The 15,963-nt window shown below is 43.9% G+C and overlaps 1 protein-coding gene across 1 annotated transcript; it reads right to left on the bottom strand.

Moving 5' to 3' along the window:
- Nucleotides 1-891: 891 nt before the first annotated feature.
- On the bottom strand, nucleotides 892-5,563 carry EEF1A1 (eukaryotic translation elongation factor 1 alpha 1). Its single transcript, XM_082480598.1, has 8 exons — nucleotides 5,512-5,563; nucleotides 4,386-4,577; nucleotides 3,276-3,455; nucleotides 2,838-3,134; nucleotides 2,431-2,581; nucleotides 1,986-2,242; nucleotides 1,536-1,770; nucleotides 892-1,295 (listed from the first exon to the last, which is right to left on the bottom strand). Exons 2-8 carry the CDS (start codon nucleotides 4,527-4,529, stop codon nucleotides 1,171-1,173), a joined length of 1,389 nt encoding a protein of 462 aa, XP_082336724.1. The 5' UTR covers nucleotides 4,530-4,577; nucleotides 5,512-5,563; the 3' UTR covers nucleotides 892-1,170.
- Between the last annotated feature and the right edge of the window lie 10,400 nt (nucleotides 5,564-15,963).

Below are 15,963 nucleotides of genomic sequence, written 5' to 3'. Positions count from 1 at the left end.
CAACCCCATTGTTAAAAAGATCACAAGTACACAGTCCCACCGCATCCTTTGGTGCCGACACATCAGTGTGCATTTGTCACACTGCTCTGGGCAATGCACCAGTATGTTCTTTCTCCAAGCAGACATCCTAGAAACATCCTTAAGTTCCAGAATTCAAAACCACCAAAGCAAAACAGGTACGAACACTACCCTGTTGGAAGTCAGTGCAAATACCTGCTAGTTTCTCTCCAGGCTTTGTTCTCGACATAAAAACTGAGCAGGATGCTGTAATGGGTGGTCATTCAGAGATGGCTCGACAAGCAAAGCGTCCTTCTAAACAAGGTACGTTTTTGAAATTTAGCTATTGAATGTCTTAATATATATTACAAAATGTTTAGATACACAAGTGTTTAGTCTTGAAAGGTCTACACAACAGTTAATCAGTTCCCCAGGAAAAAAAAAAAATCTGTTTCTGCTAGCAATTAGAAAAATCTGTGTACAAGACTTAGGGGAAACCCAACACTTGATTCTTTGTTTATGCTTTTTCAAGGTTAAATGTGGTTTTGTTCACACTATTTCTTCTTCCCAATATAAAGTTTTCCTGGTTTACTCAATGCATCACAAAATGCACCCAAAACACTTGAACTGTTATAGCTGTTATTTGTGCTATCTAATTCAGAAACCAACTTTAAAGAAGAAAGCACCGGTTAAGTTTTTTTAAGGCTTAGATCAGTTAAAACTAAACCTGCAGTTAAATTTTACTCTACTCTTCAGAAACAACAAATTTGACTACTTGCTTTGCAACTTTTTGAACATATTTAAGTAAACATTCATTCATCCTTTCTGATCCCACCAGGACTGTGTTATCAGTTTTTGTATAAACTTAACGTCAACCCAAAGAACACAGAGACGTAGCATTGAACTTTTGTTTTAATGGTCTCAAATTCTGTGACAGATTTTTTGGTCAAGTTTTCATTTTAAAAAATTTATCGATTTTAAAGACTAATAACTTAAACTGCCACGAAACATATGGTCCACAAACATTCCTTTCCTTCTGAAGCTTTTACGGTGCATTGTAATCATTAACCAGTCTTTTACTATTAAACTTAAATGGCCAATTGAGACAAACAGTTCTGAGACCGTTCTTCCACCACTGATTAAGACTGAGGTGGCAGCTGATGTACAGAATTTTCATTTAGCCTTCTGGGCCTTCTGGGCAGACTTTGTGACCTTGCCAGCTCCACCAGCCTTCTTGTCAACTGCCTTGATGACACCAACAGCAACCGTCTGTCTCATGTCACGCACAGCAAAACGCCCTGGAAAAGAAAAATAGGTTTTATGACTTTTGTCTAGGGATCCATACCCACCGCAAAAATGGGACAGAGGTACACAATTATCTATCTTGTGTACCCCTGAAGTTTTGGTTACACTTCCAAGTTGCTTTTAAGTGGCAGCTTTTAACAGCATTTTGCAGAACACACTATGTCCCGACACTAGAAATTCAGAAGCGTCTTTTCAAGATATTAGGATTAATGTATTTTTAGGAGATGCCTTACCCAGAGGAGGATAATCGGAGAAGCTCTCAACACACATGGGTTTGCCAGGGATCATATCAACGATGGCAGCATCTCCAGATTTCAGGAATTTGGGGCCATCCTCCAGCTTCTTGCCAGAACGACGATCAATCTTCTCTTTGAGCTCAGCAAATTTGCACGCAATGTGAGCAGTATGGCAATCCAGCACAGGGGCATAACCAGCGCTAATTTGGCCAGGGTGGTTCAGGATAATAACCTAGAAAACCAAGACAGCGTTAAATTAACACCGGGACAAATCTGAATACTGATGTCTCACGAAGCCAGGGCTTTCATGTGATTTGCTGCAAGCAAATACACCCCAGAACACAAGTCTCCGTCACTTTATAGCTTAGCCTACTAGTAGGAGAGAACCAGACTCTAGTTTCCCCACTATTGACAGCTGATATATCTTTAAAAAGCTGAAAAAATTACCTGTGCAGTGAAGCCAGCAGCTTCCATCGGAGGATCATTCTTGCTGTCACCAGCAACATTGCCACGGCGAACATCTTTCACAGACACGTTCTTAACATTGAAGCCAACGTTATCACCAGGCAGAGCTTCGCTCAGGGCTTCGTGGTGCATCTCAACAGATTTCACTTCAGTTGTAACATTGACAGGGGCAAATGTAACCACCATGCCTGGCTTCAGGACACCGGTTTCCACACGCCCAACTGGCACAGTACCAATGCCTGCAAAAAAGTCACAGCATTAGTAATTCAGCTCAATGAGTATATGCCCTTACGGGAGAAAACACTTGAGACAAGAACTCTAATGTTTTCCACTTGAAAAACAGTTCTTGGGCAAACAACTGCATTTCTGCCCCATATACTAACTAGCTGCTGCTGGCTAAGTGAGAAGCATTATAGAGAACACATACCGCCAATTTTGTAGACATCTTGAAGAGGCAGACGCAGAGGTTTGTCAGTTGGACGAGTTGGTGGCAGGATACAGTCCAAAGCTTCAAGGAGGGTGGTTCCACTGGCATTGCCATCCTTTCGGGTAACCTTCCATCCCTTGAACCAGGGCATCTGTAACAAAAACAAGCCCAGACATAAACTGTCTGCCAGTTTTAATGGCACAAGGCTGGAAAAGACCAGTGGTGTATCTTAGTATTATCTCAGTATTCTATTGCAGAGTAAGAATTTGTAAAGCGCTGGGACTTTATTCTTGACCTCAGCACTTCCAAATGTAACTATTAAAAAACATATGCATTTTACTATTACATGATTTATCTCAATAAGCCTCCCAGAGTCATTTCTTATAATAAACAAACGTCAAACCTACGTTAGAGCTCGGCTCCAACATGTTGTCTCCGTTCCAACCAGAAATTGGCACGAAAGCTACAGTGTCTGGGTTGTAGCCAATTTTCTTGATGTAAGTGCTGACTTCTTTGACAATTTCTTCATATCTCTTCTGGCTGTAAGGTGGCTCGGTGGAATCCATCTTGTTGACACCGACAATCAGCTGTTTTACACCCAGGGTGTAGGCCAGAAGGGCATGCTCACGGGTTTGCCCGTTCTTGGAAATACCAGCCTCGAACTCACCAACACCAGCAGCAACAATCAGGACAGCACAATCAGCCTTTGAACAGAAAGAGAAAAAAAAAAACAACCCCAAACCGTCATTACAATGCTTGCACATGTGTCAAAAGTGTCAGGGGAACCCCCCCAGCCAAGGAAAAACCCGCCTTAACTCCCAGAATGCTTAGTTTCATTTACATACCTGAGAAGTTCCAGTAATCATGTTCTTAATGAAGTCTCTGTGTCCAGGAGCATCAATGATGGTGACGTAGTATTTGCTTGTTTCAAATTTCCACAGGGAAATATCAATAGTAATACCACGCTCACGTTCAGCTTTCAGCTTGTCCAAGACCCAGGCATATTTGAAGGAGCCTTTGCCCATCTACAGAAAAAAAAAAAAAAATTAAAAATTGTGTTAAAAGCGTTTTCTCCCCCCCATTTTTATTTTAAATAATGATATGTATTTGCATTTACTTCAGAAAGATCATTCACTGGCTAAAGAGCAAAACCTAAGAATAGTAAGTGGCTTAATACTGAAAAGTGTTGCTGCTTGCAAAACAAGCAACAAGATACACTTGGCACTACTAGTGAGAGATGCCAACTGTTTACTGTTATTTAACCTGTTGACAGTTCAGTCCTCTTAACAGCTTGTTAATTGCACTAACACATCTTTACGATAGATCTCTTGAGCTTAAGCCCTGCTATCAAGTGTCCTCTACAAATTTAAGTCCTCTTACTAATGCAATCCTTGCGATAATCAACGCTTTAACTGCCGCTCAGCCTAACACTCGCCATGTTTCATTCTGTGATGTGCTTATTAAGACCCATGCCGTTAATTAACAGGAAAAAAAAAAAGACGACTTTCAAGTTCAAAGCCCCAAACCCCCACCTTTCCCATTTTCAGAAGTAAAACCTTAGCAGAACAACTTCTTAAATTTTATCCTTAACTACACGTATGCAGAAACTGAAGTTGGGAACTCCGCTTTAATTATGATTCCAGACATAATTATGCAGGTGTAGCTTTAGACTACTTTTATCTTCCCTCCTTCTACACTTCACAATTTGAGCTTTGCCAACTAACATAATGGCGGATTCAACACTTTCGCACTTGTTCAACTATGAGGACAACCGCGACCTAACTGCCGCCCTGTGGCCACAGAACACTTGCGCACTTGTTCAGCTACTGGGACAGCTGCACCCAAACCGCCTCCCTGTGGCCACAAACCAGTCTGCAACTCAAGTTTTGCAACTAAATCTCCCTTTATTCATTTCTGCACCCCGATGTTTCGCTGGATGCGCCCGGACCACGCACCTCGGCAGCTTCCTTCTCGAACTTCTCGATGGTCCTCTTGTCGATACCACCACATTTGTAGATGAGGTGGCCGGTGGTGGTGGACTTGCCAGAATCGACGTGGCCGATGACGACGATGTTGATGTGGGTCTTCTCCTTTCCCATTTCGGATGTTAGTTAGGTTCTTCCTTTCGGCAAAAAGAGAATCGACACCTGGGAGTTTCCCCAGAAAAACACCAGTTAAGCCTCCAGTGCCAACACCCCTCCCCAGCGCCCACCCGGACGAGGGGAGGCGGGGGAGGGGGGAGGGGGGGGGTGGCGATGGCGGCCCGGCATGCGGAGCGGCCCAAGTAGGCCCGACCGGGATGGCGGCGCAGCCCGGCCCCGCCCCGCCGGGGGAGGGGCTGGAGCGGGCGGGCTCCGGCCGTGGGCCCCCCACCGAACGCCCCTCGCGTCTCCCCCCTCCGGGCTCCAGTTACCCCCGGCGGCCGGGGAACGGGGCGGCGGCGCGGCGGGCCCGGCCGGGGCTGACGAGCGGCGCGGGAGGGCGGGGCCGGCCCGCTCCTTTGTGTGACTCACCCCGCCCGGGCCGCCGCGTCCTCCATTTTGTGGAGCTGGCGGCGGGCAGGAAAGGCGAGCGGCCATTTTTTTTTTTTTTTTTTTCCTCGTGCCCCGTCCCGTGTCCGCGCCACCCTCCACCCCCGCCAATCCCCTCCCCCACCGCGGCCCACAGGCCCCGACGGCGGCCCCACCGCCGCCCGCCACGCACCGCGCGTCCCGCCGCGACGGCCCCACCGCCACCCGCGCTGGGAAAGGGGAGGGGGGGATGGGGGGGAAGGTAGGCGGCGGCGGCGCCTCCTGCCCCACGCCGGCACGGTCACGCCGCAGCCCCAGCCCGGGAGGAAGATCGCGGGGGGGGGGTGGGGGGGAACGATGCGCCGCCATCTCCCCGGCAGGCACTCTCCCCTCTGCCCCTCCTAATGCCGATCCCCCACGCACCGCTTCGCCGTGGCGGCCACGCCCGGGCTCGGCGATCACCGCGTCCCCAGGGTGCGCAGGCCCCCGGCCCGGCGGCCCCTCACCCCCCCCCCCCCCCACCCCCGGTGCCGGCCCCAGCCCCGGCCTGCCCCGCGCGGACGCGCCTCACCTGCAAGGCGGCGGCAAGCCCGTAGCGAAAAAGACCGACAGCGTGAGCGCCGCCCCTTATATACCCTGCGCGAGGGCGGGGCCTAAGGGACACGTCACCACTCCCGGCGGCCCCGCGGCCCCGCCCCCGCAGCCCCGCCCTAGCGGCCGCGCGGGCAAAGGGCGCTCCCCGCCCCCTCCCCTCTTTCCCCCCCCTCCCGTACCCCCGGCGGGGGACCGGGACCGGGACCGAGGGGGACCGGGACGAGCAGGGTCTGCCCCACCTCCTCCGGCCGAGGAGAGGCGCCGCACCGGACCCGGAGGCGATGGGGAACGAGAAAGCGTCGTCACACGTTGCGTCATGGCCCGGTCCAGGAGGGATGCGGCAGCTAAAGAAAGTCCCCGGGGAATAGCCCCAGGCAAATTAATTTATGTTTCTTGTTAGGGACACAAAAGAACTCAATCGGTGAGATTAGTAACGCTCGGTTCGTTACGTTTGTTACTCGCTTAACGTTACGGTATACAAGACCCCCCCCCCCCCCAGGTCACACATCCTGCTGCAGGTCCCCCCAAAATAGGGAGAGCGCAGAAATTCCAGGAAGCTTCTTACACCAGAATAAGAAACAGCATCGTTTGGCTCTAAAAAAAAAATAAAATAAAAAAAAAATCAAAAAATAATATACGCCCAAGCTTGTTCTTTTCTTTCTTGTACCATTAGAGAACAAAAGTCGACACGGCTTAGAAAACTTTAGCAAAAAAATACAAATCAAGGCGGGCGCATCTTGAGCAGAGGCATCTGAAGTGCAAACGTGTTAAAAGGAATCACTTAAGCATTTAGGATTCCTAACTGCTGTGTGGGAAACCCAAACTGGGAGAATCTGTGCCTCCATACTGTATTTTCACGTGAGAAACCAGGCAGCCCTAGCACGTTATTTTTGAAATTGCGGCAGTGAGGAGCCACGAAACAGCTGGCAACATCAGAAATTAAAGCCCTCGTGATGCCAGTGGATTGTTCTCTGGTTTAGTCTGTAAGAAAATCCGTTAAATATTCAACATCTCCTATACATCCCTATTCAAGTGAAATTAAGCTGAGAAGCTGAACAAATATTTATTCCTGTGCTTTGAAAATGATGTGCAAAGGAAACAAAGCTACACGCTCTTCCTTCCTTCTTCAGGTATGTCATAGGCCTGTGTTACCAGCAGTTACTTACATATACCCAACAATAGCCCCCTTCATTTGTTGGTGTGCTCTTCAGATTGCAGTTGTAAAGCATGGAAGTAGCTTCTTGTTCAAACACAAACACAAAAGAACGACGATGACAACAACGAAATAAAAAAAAAAAAACCACCTCGTGCATCTACCGACTCACTTGACTCCAAGTTTCTCTATCTGAGATATACCCAGCATCAAATTTACTACAGTGAAGAGCCATAAACAGTATTTCACAGATTGATGTGGAATTGAAGTGTTTCCACATCATCTGGTATTTTTCCACATGCAAAATTTAAAAAAAAAAAAAAGCGTGCATTTTGTAAAAAAAAAGCACGGTTTGAGAGAGGTCATTTTAGAGAAGATGCTGAGTTTAGAATACACCTTTTACACAAAAATCCAATTTCAGAGTAAAACCTGCAAAAACCTTTGGATATTGTTAAAACAAACTCACTAATTTTTAAGAAAGGAATAAAGTCATCAAGTTCTTTCTCTTCCCCTCCTATGTTTTTAAGCAGAGATTAGTGGTGGGGGTGAGCCAGAGAAGGTTCAGCTTTCCTCAAAACTAACATTTAGGGGCAGTTATTAGCAAAGCCATTGCATGTGCAGATACAGTAAATAGAAAGACAGGAGATGGGAGGCGGATCACTCTCTGGAAATGGAAATGCATTATCATAAAGTGATTTAGTGGCTCAGGTTGAGGACCAAAGGGTAATATTTGGTAAGAAAGCTAAGCAGCACCTTTCGGGTCTCCTGGAAAGCAAAGGCTGTTTGTAAACACAGCTAAAAAGCTTTATTGTTCAGGATGGTTTGAAGTTAGCTTCTAAAAATGTTTGATGGACTGATCTGTCAAAGTATCCGTTCTCATAAAAAGGTAGTTTAACACTTTCCAAATGCAGTCAATGACTTGTGCCTCAAGAGGGAGAGGAGAAAGGAAATGTGTTACTGATTTCTTACATGGCCCATACTAAACCACACATTTTTTTTTAAGGGACTTTTTTTTTTTAGAAGACTATTTCATAAATAAAGGCATTTAGAACTATGTATTTCTTAAGATGGAAATTTCTGTGGTATGTACATAGCTGAAAACTATGAAAGCTGAATTTGTTGGACAAACTTTTAACCGCGGTCCTAGTTCAAGTCTACAACAGTTGTTTTTTTTCCCCCCTCCATTTCTTTAATTAGGTTTTCAAAAGAATTTTATTATTTCCTCTTTAATCTGTCCAATACATGCTTTTATTCTCTCAACAACTAGTATATCTCTCATTGTCTATTCTATTAGCGGAACATTCCTATTATAAATCTCACAAATATTTATACAGCTGGGGACCTTCAGATATATGAGTAGCCTCACATAATTCCGTGGAAATGCGTTCTGAAGAATCCTCTCGGCTAACACAGATAGGCACACACTGGGCTAAATCCTGTGTGCAAATAACCTCTTACAAATTTTAGGTTTTGTTCACTGGGCAAAACTTACCTCCTTGATACGAAGCACTTAGGAAGAAACAGAGATAGGGATTTCAAGAAGTCAAGGTCTTTCGGGTGTCGGAGGAGCACTTATTAAATCCTGCCTGACTTAAGAAATAAGAGGACTTTGTGGGGAAAAAATCACTCATTCTCCCTCAACCACTGGTGACCATATGCTAAACCGAAATAAGTTATGGCCACCTATGCCTGCAGTGTAAGAACACATAGGAGGGAGTCTCTAAAGCATTTGTATTGTAGGAACCTATAGAATACCCATCATTTTAATATAATTTGATCTGAGATTCTTTTTAAAATGAAATCCGTATATCTGAGCCAAATATGCTAACTTCTAAAAATAAACGTTAACTGGATTTTGAGATCACGGAAGCGACTGCAGCATGGCTTTCATTGTAGCGCGTGGCTCCAGCACACACAAAATGTACTATAAGCTTAGAACACAGTCACAGGAGGAGAAATCATGCTAGACAATAGAAGATGTGATCGCTGAGGACCTCTGAAGAAGTGGCATCTTTTTTTGGTCAGATTCCTGTGCGAAGAGGAAGGTAACTAGTGCTTATACAACTGTTTTAACTGCAATGAGCAAGGTCATTCAGGAGTGTGAGCAAACAGACTTTATAAGCACAAGACTTTAAACACAGACCTGATAAATACAGTTTATTGAGCTCACTATATACCAAAGAGGCACTAAGATTTCTTGAGGGCACTTTCAGAAAGTGTGATGGAAAAGTAGTCCAAAATTACCAATAGTAATTGGTGATTAGCAAAACCAGATTCCGGTACATAGCATTATTTGTAATACAATTAACCTCATACTTATTGTGAAATGCTTTCTAATCCATACATTACCATTGTCATTGTATGTACATTAGTCCAAATTTTCAGCATAAACTGTATCATGAGTACACAGCTTTACTTCCATCTATAAATGTTCTTTAATGCATTGATTCTTAATAGAAATAAAAAGCGTCTATGTCTGTTATGAAATCCTTTTCCCTACATGATCTTAATGCTTACAACGAGATTTTATGATCATCTGTTTAATAAATAAGAGAACAATGAATAGATTAATGGTATTATTCATGTATGAAGAGATTAAACAGAAAACCTGCTTAAAAAAAAATGGTTTAACTGAACTGGGTTAGGTAATCTAAACTACTTGAAAAGAGCTACTTTTGAAAGTTATTTAGCTCTGTACTTTTAGCTGATTTTTTTATATAAATGAAATTATTTGGTAAAGGGAAGGGACAACAGTAAATAAACTTTAAGTTACTATCTTAGGAGACAGCACAGAATAAACCCCTGCATCCGTGGAGGTCTTTAGGACTTGGACTGGATAAAGCCCTCAACAACCTTGTCTGATCTCAAAGCTGACCTTGCTTATAGTTTCGGAACATCAGGCCTTACAGTAGAAGGTATAAGAGAGCGGCCTTCAAAAGTATTGAGAGTGTTACTAGGATGAATAAGCGTCTACAATTTCAGAGGCTTCTGAATAACTTAACATGAGCCTCTTAAAAAGGCATTGTTTCCCCTAAAACAAGTTTCCTGTGGGAAGCACTACTGCTGCTCCAGTTGCAGCATTTACAGAGGGTGAAGGACTAATGCTTAGAGGACACTCTGCTTTAAAAAAACAGCCTTTGGTCAATCTTTTCAAACCACACTTATGCACAGCGTGAGAAGACTAATTTAAATTGAATGTTTAGTACCAGTTGAACCTTATATTCAGCACCAGCTGAACTATGATGCTGAAGGTTTAGTGTCGGACAGAGCGGGTATCCTGCAGGTGTGACCAGAACTAACAGCTGTATTTAAACCTCTGTTCTGTTCCGCTGAGGTCTGCATTACTGAGCTAGAAAATGAAAGTATCTGATTTAGAGCAGAAGCGTCCTAAGCGGGAAGGAAAGAACCTCACAGGTGGCTGCTTCAGTAAGACCGTTCTGGAACTGAACAGCGAATGGGAAGATACATGCAGATAACTAGAGAACTTCAGATCCAAGAAGTAATTCCTCCTTTCGTTTAACCGAAAAGTGACCCTTCACTTGTAGACACCTGACAAAGCTTCATCTACTTCGTTAGTGCTAGACTAATTTACACCAGCTGATGACCTGGCTCCAGGCAAAAAGCAGAGTTACTAGACACCAACGCAGAATAAAGGTGAAGGGCTGACAAAGTAACCACTGCTATTATGGAGAAACAATATAATTTGTTAAACTGTTCTGTGGTTTTGCACTAGAGCTTTCCAACAGCAAACAGGCTACAGCATTTACTCCTCTTCCCCAAATGGAATCACATTTTTGCTATATCCCTCCAGCTTTTGGACACCCTAAATGAATGATAAGCCCTCCTAGGAGTTCAATCAAAAGAACACCTTACACGGGAGGACAAAAAAAATAATTAAAAAAAAAGCATTGTGCATAAAGTAAATGGCAGTTAGTGAACAGAAATCTAGTGGGTGAGGTCAGTTTGGCTCTTGTTCTCAATTTATCATGAACTTCCAAAAATCCACGTTAAAGCTCTGGTCTCTCATGCTAAAATCATTTTACCAAAAGCACCATATCCATCCTTTTGTGCTGATAAGCCTGTGACGAAACCTTTAAGTGGGACCTCAACTCCACAGCCACTGACGATGCATTTTGGAGTTTTTTGCCGAGCCCTCACAGCGACCGAGCTATGCTCCGATAGCTTTGCTGAATATGTCCACCCATAAGGTTGATTTTGCTGCCTCTTGCTACAGGTTTGTAGCTGGCGTGCGCACTTAGCAAGATGGAGGTTCACCAACAGAAAACCTGCAGTTCCTCGTTCTCACCTTGCAGACCTTTTGCATTCCCCCCTTTCTGCCTTTCCTATCAACCCAGGTAAAGGCAAGTTTTCAAGGAGGGAGACAAAATGTATAGGTGGATTCCTAGAAGAGGTTTATATGAACCAAGAAAACCTGAGATGTAGCTAATGTCTGCAAGGGAAAGAAACATAATAAAGGTGATCTTGGTGCAGACCGCAAAAGTATATAACAAATTGAAGACAGTGGCTAGAGAAGCCAAAGGCAGAAGAAGAGCAGCACCTGAGATTTGGGCTAGTAAGGGTGGTGCGGACACATCCAGCTGTTCAGCTGAAGTGTCGTCCGTTGTTCACCCTCCCATCTCAACACTGCTGTGATTTCGAGTCTTGGCCATAGGATCAGTTCCCACTGCAATCCCACATACATCATTCTTGCTATGCGGTAACTGCAGTCACCAGAAGGGGTGCAAGTCAAGGCGTTTAGAGGCCTTGCTCAGATTTAGTGTGTATAGCATACACTTGACATTTATGCAGTGAATTTAGATTTGAGGCAACCAAAGTTTGGAAAGGTTTCAGAGGAGAACTATGGGAATAAAGCTAGATCTGGAAAAGTACTTATACTTGACCTGTTCAATATATACTGAGTTTACTGAAAGGAAGTTTGGCTTAGTCTCCAGAATTCTACAAGACACTAAATCCTATAAGGGAAGAATCACGAGTCTGAACACAAAGACATAAGAAGATTCAAGGTTGTTGGTAGTTAAATTAAGGTAGAAATAGAAGCCAACTATTTGTAACTGGCAGTGAACAGTGGGACCAGCTTGCTAAAAGCAGTAAGCCAACAGATGAAGAAGTATTTTAATTCTGTTAGTAAAAAAAATAAACCAAAACCAAACACAAAAAAAAGGAGAAAGAACTTGATTGGGGATGAAGGGGATCAGGAGGGGGCATTTACTTAAAATGATGCCTTTGGTTTTAGTTAGCCGACTCTGCTACAGTCTCTCCGCATTATTTGGCCAGATGAAGCTCAGAGCCACTACTGATTATCTTTGAAAGCTATGGAATGGAGAAGGTTCCAGAACACTGGAAAAATGGAAAAAATCCCTACATTGAAAGGAGGGGGGGAGAAAAGGGGAGGGAAAGGGGAGGGGGGGAAGACAGGGGAGAAGGGGGGGAGAAGGAGGGAGAGGAGGGGGAAAAGGGAGGAAAGGGAAAAGGGGGAGAAAGGAGAAGAAAAAGCACATGCATGAGCTTGGCAGTTATGGAACAGTTGGTTTAATTTCAATTCCTGGAAAAATATATTGGAGCAAATGAACTATTTTTAGAAGATAATAGGTTGATAAGTAACAGCCCCAGACTTGTTACGAGCAGATTGCATCAAACTTATCTTTTCTACTGTGACAGGTTTAACAGGCTCACGGATGGAGAAATGTGGATATCATTTAACTTGAGGGAATATTTGACGCTCCTTACAGGCAACTTGCATAAGTAAGATCAGCAAACTTTGAACAAAATAATGGATGTACAGGAGACCAGCTGAAGATGATACATGCTCAAAGCAATTGGTAATATCATCATGAAAGGGAAAGGTTGTATCAAATCAGTTTCTGTGGGCACAGACATTATTCCACCATACAGATATATAATAGATATCAGGAAGAAACTTTTCACTCTGAGGGTGGTGAGGCACTGGAACAAATTGCTCAGTGAAGTTGTGGAGGCCCCATCCCTGGAGGTGTTCAAGGCCAGGTGGGAAGGGGCTTTGAGCAACCTGGTCTAGTGGGAGGTGTCCTTGCCTGTGGCAGGGGGGAGTGGAACTAGATGATCTTTAAGGGCCCTTCCAACCTAAACCATTCTATGATTCTATGACACAGTTATAAATAAACACAAACGTAATTTTAAATTGCACATTTGGGGGGAAGGAGGGGCTAAGCACTTCAGAGGTCAAAAAGAGAATTCAGAATAACGTGGGCAGGTTGGAGAAACGGTCTAAAATAATTAGGAAATAAATCAAGGTTAATATGTGTCCTTTTAAAGGCACAGTTCACTGCACAAACACAGGAGAAGTAGCAGCTGGCCAGCAGTCCTGTAGAAAAGGACCTGGGGTTAGAGTGGATCACAAACTGAACAAGAGTCAACACTGCCATGCTCTTGTGAAAAAAGCAAACATAGTGAGATGTATAAACAGAAGCACTGTAAGATACTGTCCTGGTTTGAGGACCTTCCACTCTACTTAGCACTCATTGAAGTCTCTACTGGGATACTTTGTCCATCTTAGGAGCTATGCTTCAAGGTGATACCTAGAGACAAAAACCACTGGAACAGATTCTGTGGGCAGCTAGTGGAAGCCCCATCATTACCCAACTTCTTACAAGCACCTAAATACCTATCAGGAATGGTTCAGGTGTAACAAATGCTTCCTTATCAATGGATTAGATATCCAAAAGTCTCTTCAAGCCTTAATTTCCACAGGTTTACATTACTTAGAAGATCTGTGTGATCATGAATGAATTTCTTATACCGTAATTTCAGCCCACATTGTTTAGCGTGGTGAGAAAATCTCCCCAGGACTTTAATGTGTTTGTATCAGCTGAAGGTCAATCTTTTTAGTTACAGCAGTCACATCTGAATAGAAATTCACAGATATTTCAACACTAATCATGCATCTCGCTGTATAAATTCCATCTTCCACGCTAGAGGATCAAGTACATTTTACTGAAAACCAAAAAGCTAGCCTAATATAACTGACAGAGAGGTGTGGAGGGAAATGGAATAGTCAGTCCTAAACTTTAACCATGGAAGAGTCAGGCTAAAAAAGAAAGATGGGAGAGGAAATGTTGTACCACAAACTCCTCCTGCCACTGCACAAGGCAGGTTATGTTAGAGCTGTTGGGAACAGAGGAGATTCCTGGCACAGCGTTATAAAGCGTTCATTCAGTACTGGTTTCTTATCAAAATCAAATGCTGAAAAACATGTTTGGTTTCTCCAGCAGTTTCTAAACAACGACCAGAAGAATGCTAAAACATAGTGCACATGACTTTCCCACAGGCAGCGATACCGTGACAGGGACTATCAACTAAGTAACATGACGGGGGAGGTCAGTCCATACACGCGGCTACTCCTCAGCGTCCCTTCGGTAACAATACTTGTGGAAAACAACAGCTGTGCTTTTGCAAGGCAATCCACAGAGTAATGGCATTTCAGAGGTTAAAAGCTTGTACCGCACATCGTTTAAAGTAGACTTCGGCCCCTTTAAACTGGGAACAACGGGTGTTGAGTCAGCTCTCTGCGCCCAGGCCAAATCTCAGCCTGAAGGGGAGCCAAGGCTGACATGCCATCCTGTCAGGCCACCGCCACGGAGGGAGAACAGACAAGGGGAATACGAACTGTAAAAGACTGATGCTTGAGCTTAGAGGTGTGGCTATCCCACAGGCCAGAATAAAAGTTAAACACGTAAAAAAAAACGCAGTACGGGTTAGAAAAAGATTGCAAACTGATTCATAGGAGCAAGTCATGTGTTACTGTCCTCTGCTGCCTGAAACGGGAACTTTTCTGTGCTCAGCAGGAGACAGCCTGTGCCGCTGAATCTCTGAATAGCCATCAAAGGATCCCCTTTGTGCAAAGCAGGAAGACCTAGAAGGTCTATCGTAGATACTAGGCAGTCTCCATGTCACAGTCTGTGCAATTCCTAAGGCGACCTGAACTGTAAAGCACACTCTGAGTTTTTAATTCTGTATGCTGTTTTCGATTCGGCACAGAGGATATTAAATCACACCACCCCCCAGCTGCTTTACGTACATACATTGTCATTCACCATAGAAAACCTAATTGTGTGTACACACTACATACAAGTGCTGTAATAAGAAAACATGTAGGAGCACACACAAGCAGTGGCTCCTCCACTTCCCCCCATCTGAATGGGGTCCCCCCACCATCTAAGGTGGGGTGCATGTGTGTGAGTGAAATGGCGGTTGTAAGGAAATACTGCTTTTAGAAAGTAAATCTTAGCTCCTTCTCTATATTTAGCTCTATAGAGTCATTAGAGACAACGTGCAGTATCACTATTTATGGGAAACAGTTTATACTTGCTCTGCAAGCTAACGCAGTCCCATTTACTTCACACAAAGCTGTGCAGTGAGTCACGTTACCCAGCAACACTCACACACCCGCATGAACTAAGGAAGCAGAAACTCTCGCTCACTTGCTTTCTCCGTTCCTTCTGGGATATTCCAGAGAAACAGCATCCACTAGCAACAGTTCACAATAATGACATTCCTATGAAACAGGCAGAGACTGGTGTGGGTGAGAGACTGTAACATAGAAAATATGAAAGGAAAATCTATTCCAAAATAAATTTTTAATTCCTTCTCTTAAGCTTACATCTGAGCTCAGCAAGTTGAAAGGTGTTAACTCCGTGTCAAAGCTAAACCTATGCAGCTGTGAATACCTGCCAGAAGAATTGCTTTCCTCCTCTGTCTATCCAAAGATTTCCTGCATTGGATCGAGCAATTGTGTAGTTGAAAGGGGAATGAGAGCAGTGAAGCCATCCACAGGAAAGCTGCTGCACTTTTTTTTTTTTTTTTTTTTTTTTTTTTTTTTTTAAGTTTTCTATTCAATCACCCAGTTGACCAAATTAACTCCATTGGCCACATGATCCCCAGATTCAACCCACAGGAAGTGATATGTATATATATATATATATATATAAAATTTAGGTGGCAAGGCTCAGTTACATCAGATTAGCTACAAAGTGCAATCACACTCTTATTTATTCTTTCGACTAAGTTATATGGCCATTATAGCCATCAAGGCTGATCTAGGCTGTGTCACATACTAGATACATACCTAAGATGCCCAGACCTGGATTTCATGCTTGAACCTTGTGAAAATACACTTACCTCTTTCTTTTCCTTTTCTTGCTATACACATGTACTGCTAATGAGGGCTGGGACTTAAAAGGGTACCATCTCAAAGCATACAAGCAACAACAGACAATGCCT

The sequence above is a fragment of the Vanellus vanellus genome (assembly GCF_965231255.1).
Source record: "Vanellus vanellus genome assembly, chromosome: 3".
Taxonomy (NCBI): Eukaryota; Metazoa; Chordata; class Aves; order Charadriiformes; family Charadriidae; genus Vanellus; species Vanellus vanellus.
The sequence above is the reverse complement of the archived record's forward strand: the minus strand, read 5'-3'. Positions and strand labels throughout refer to the sequence as shown.

What these genes read in the sequence shown, in the direction of transcription:
- EEF1A1 (XM_082480598.1), bottom strand. Translation starts at nt 4,529, where the DNA reads ATGGGAAAGGAGAAGACCCACATCAACATCGTCGTCATCGGCCACGTC. An exon ending in TCGAGAAGGAAGCTGCCGAG is followed by an intron (nt 3,456 to 4,385) that starts GTGCGTGGTCCG and finishes TTTTTTCTGTAG; the next exon opens with ATGGGCAAAGGCTCCTTCAA. An exon ending in CTCCGATTATCCTCCTCTGG is followed by an intron (nt 1,296 to 1,535) that starts GTAAGGCATCTC and finishes TTTCTTTTCCAG; the next exon opens with GGCGTTTTGCTGTGCGTGAC.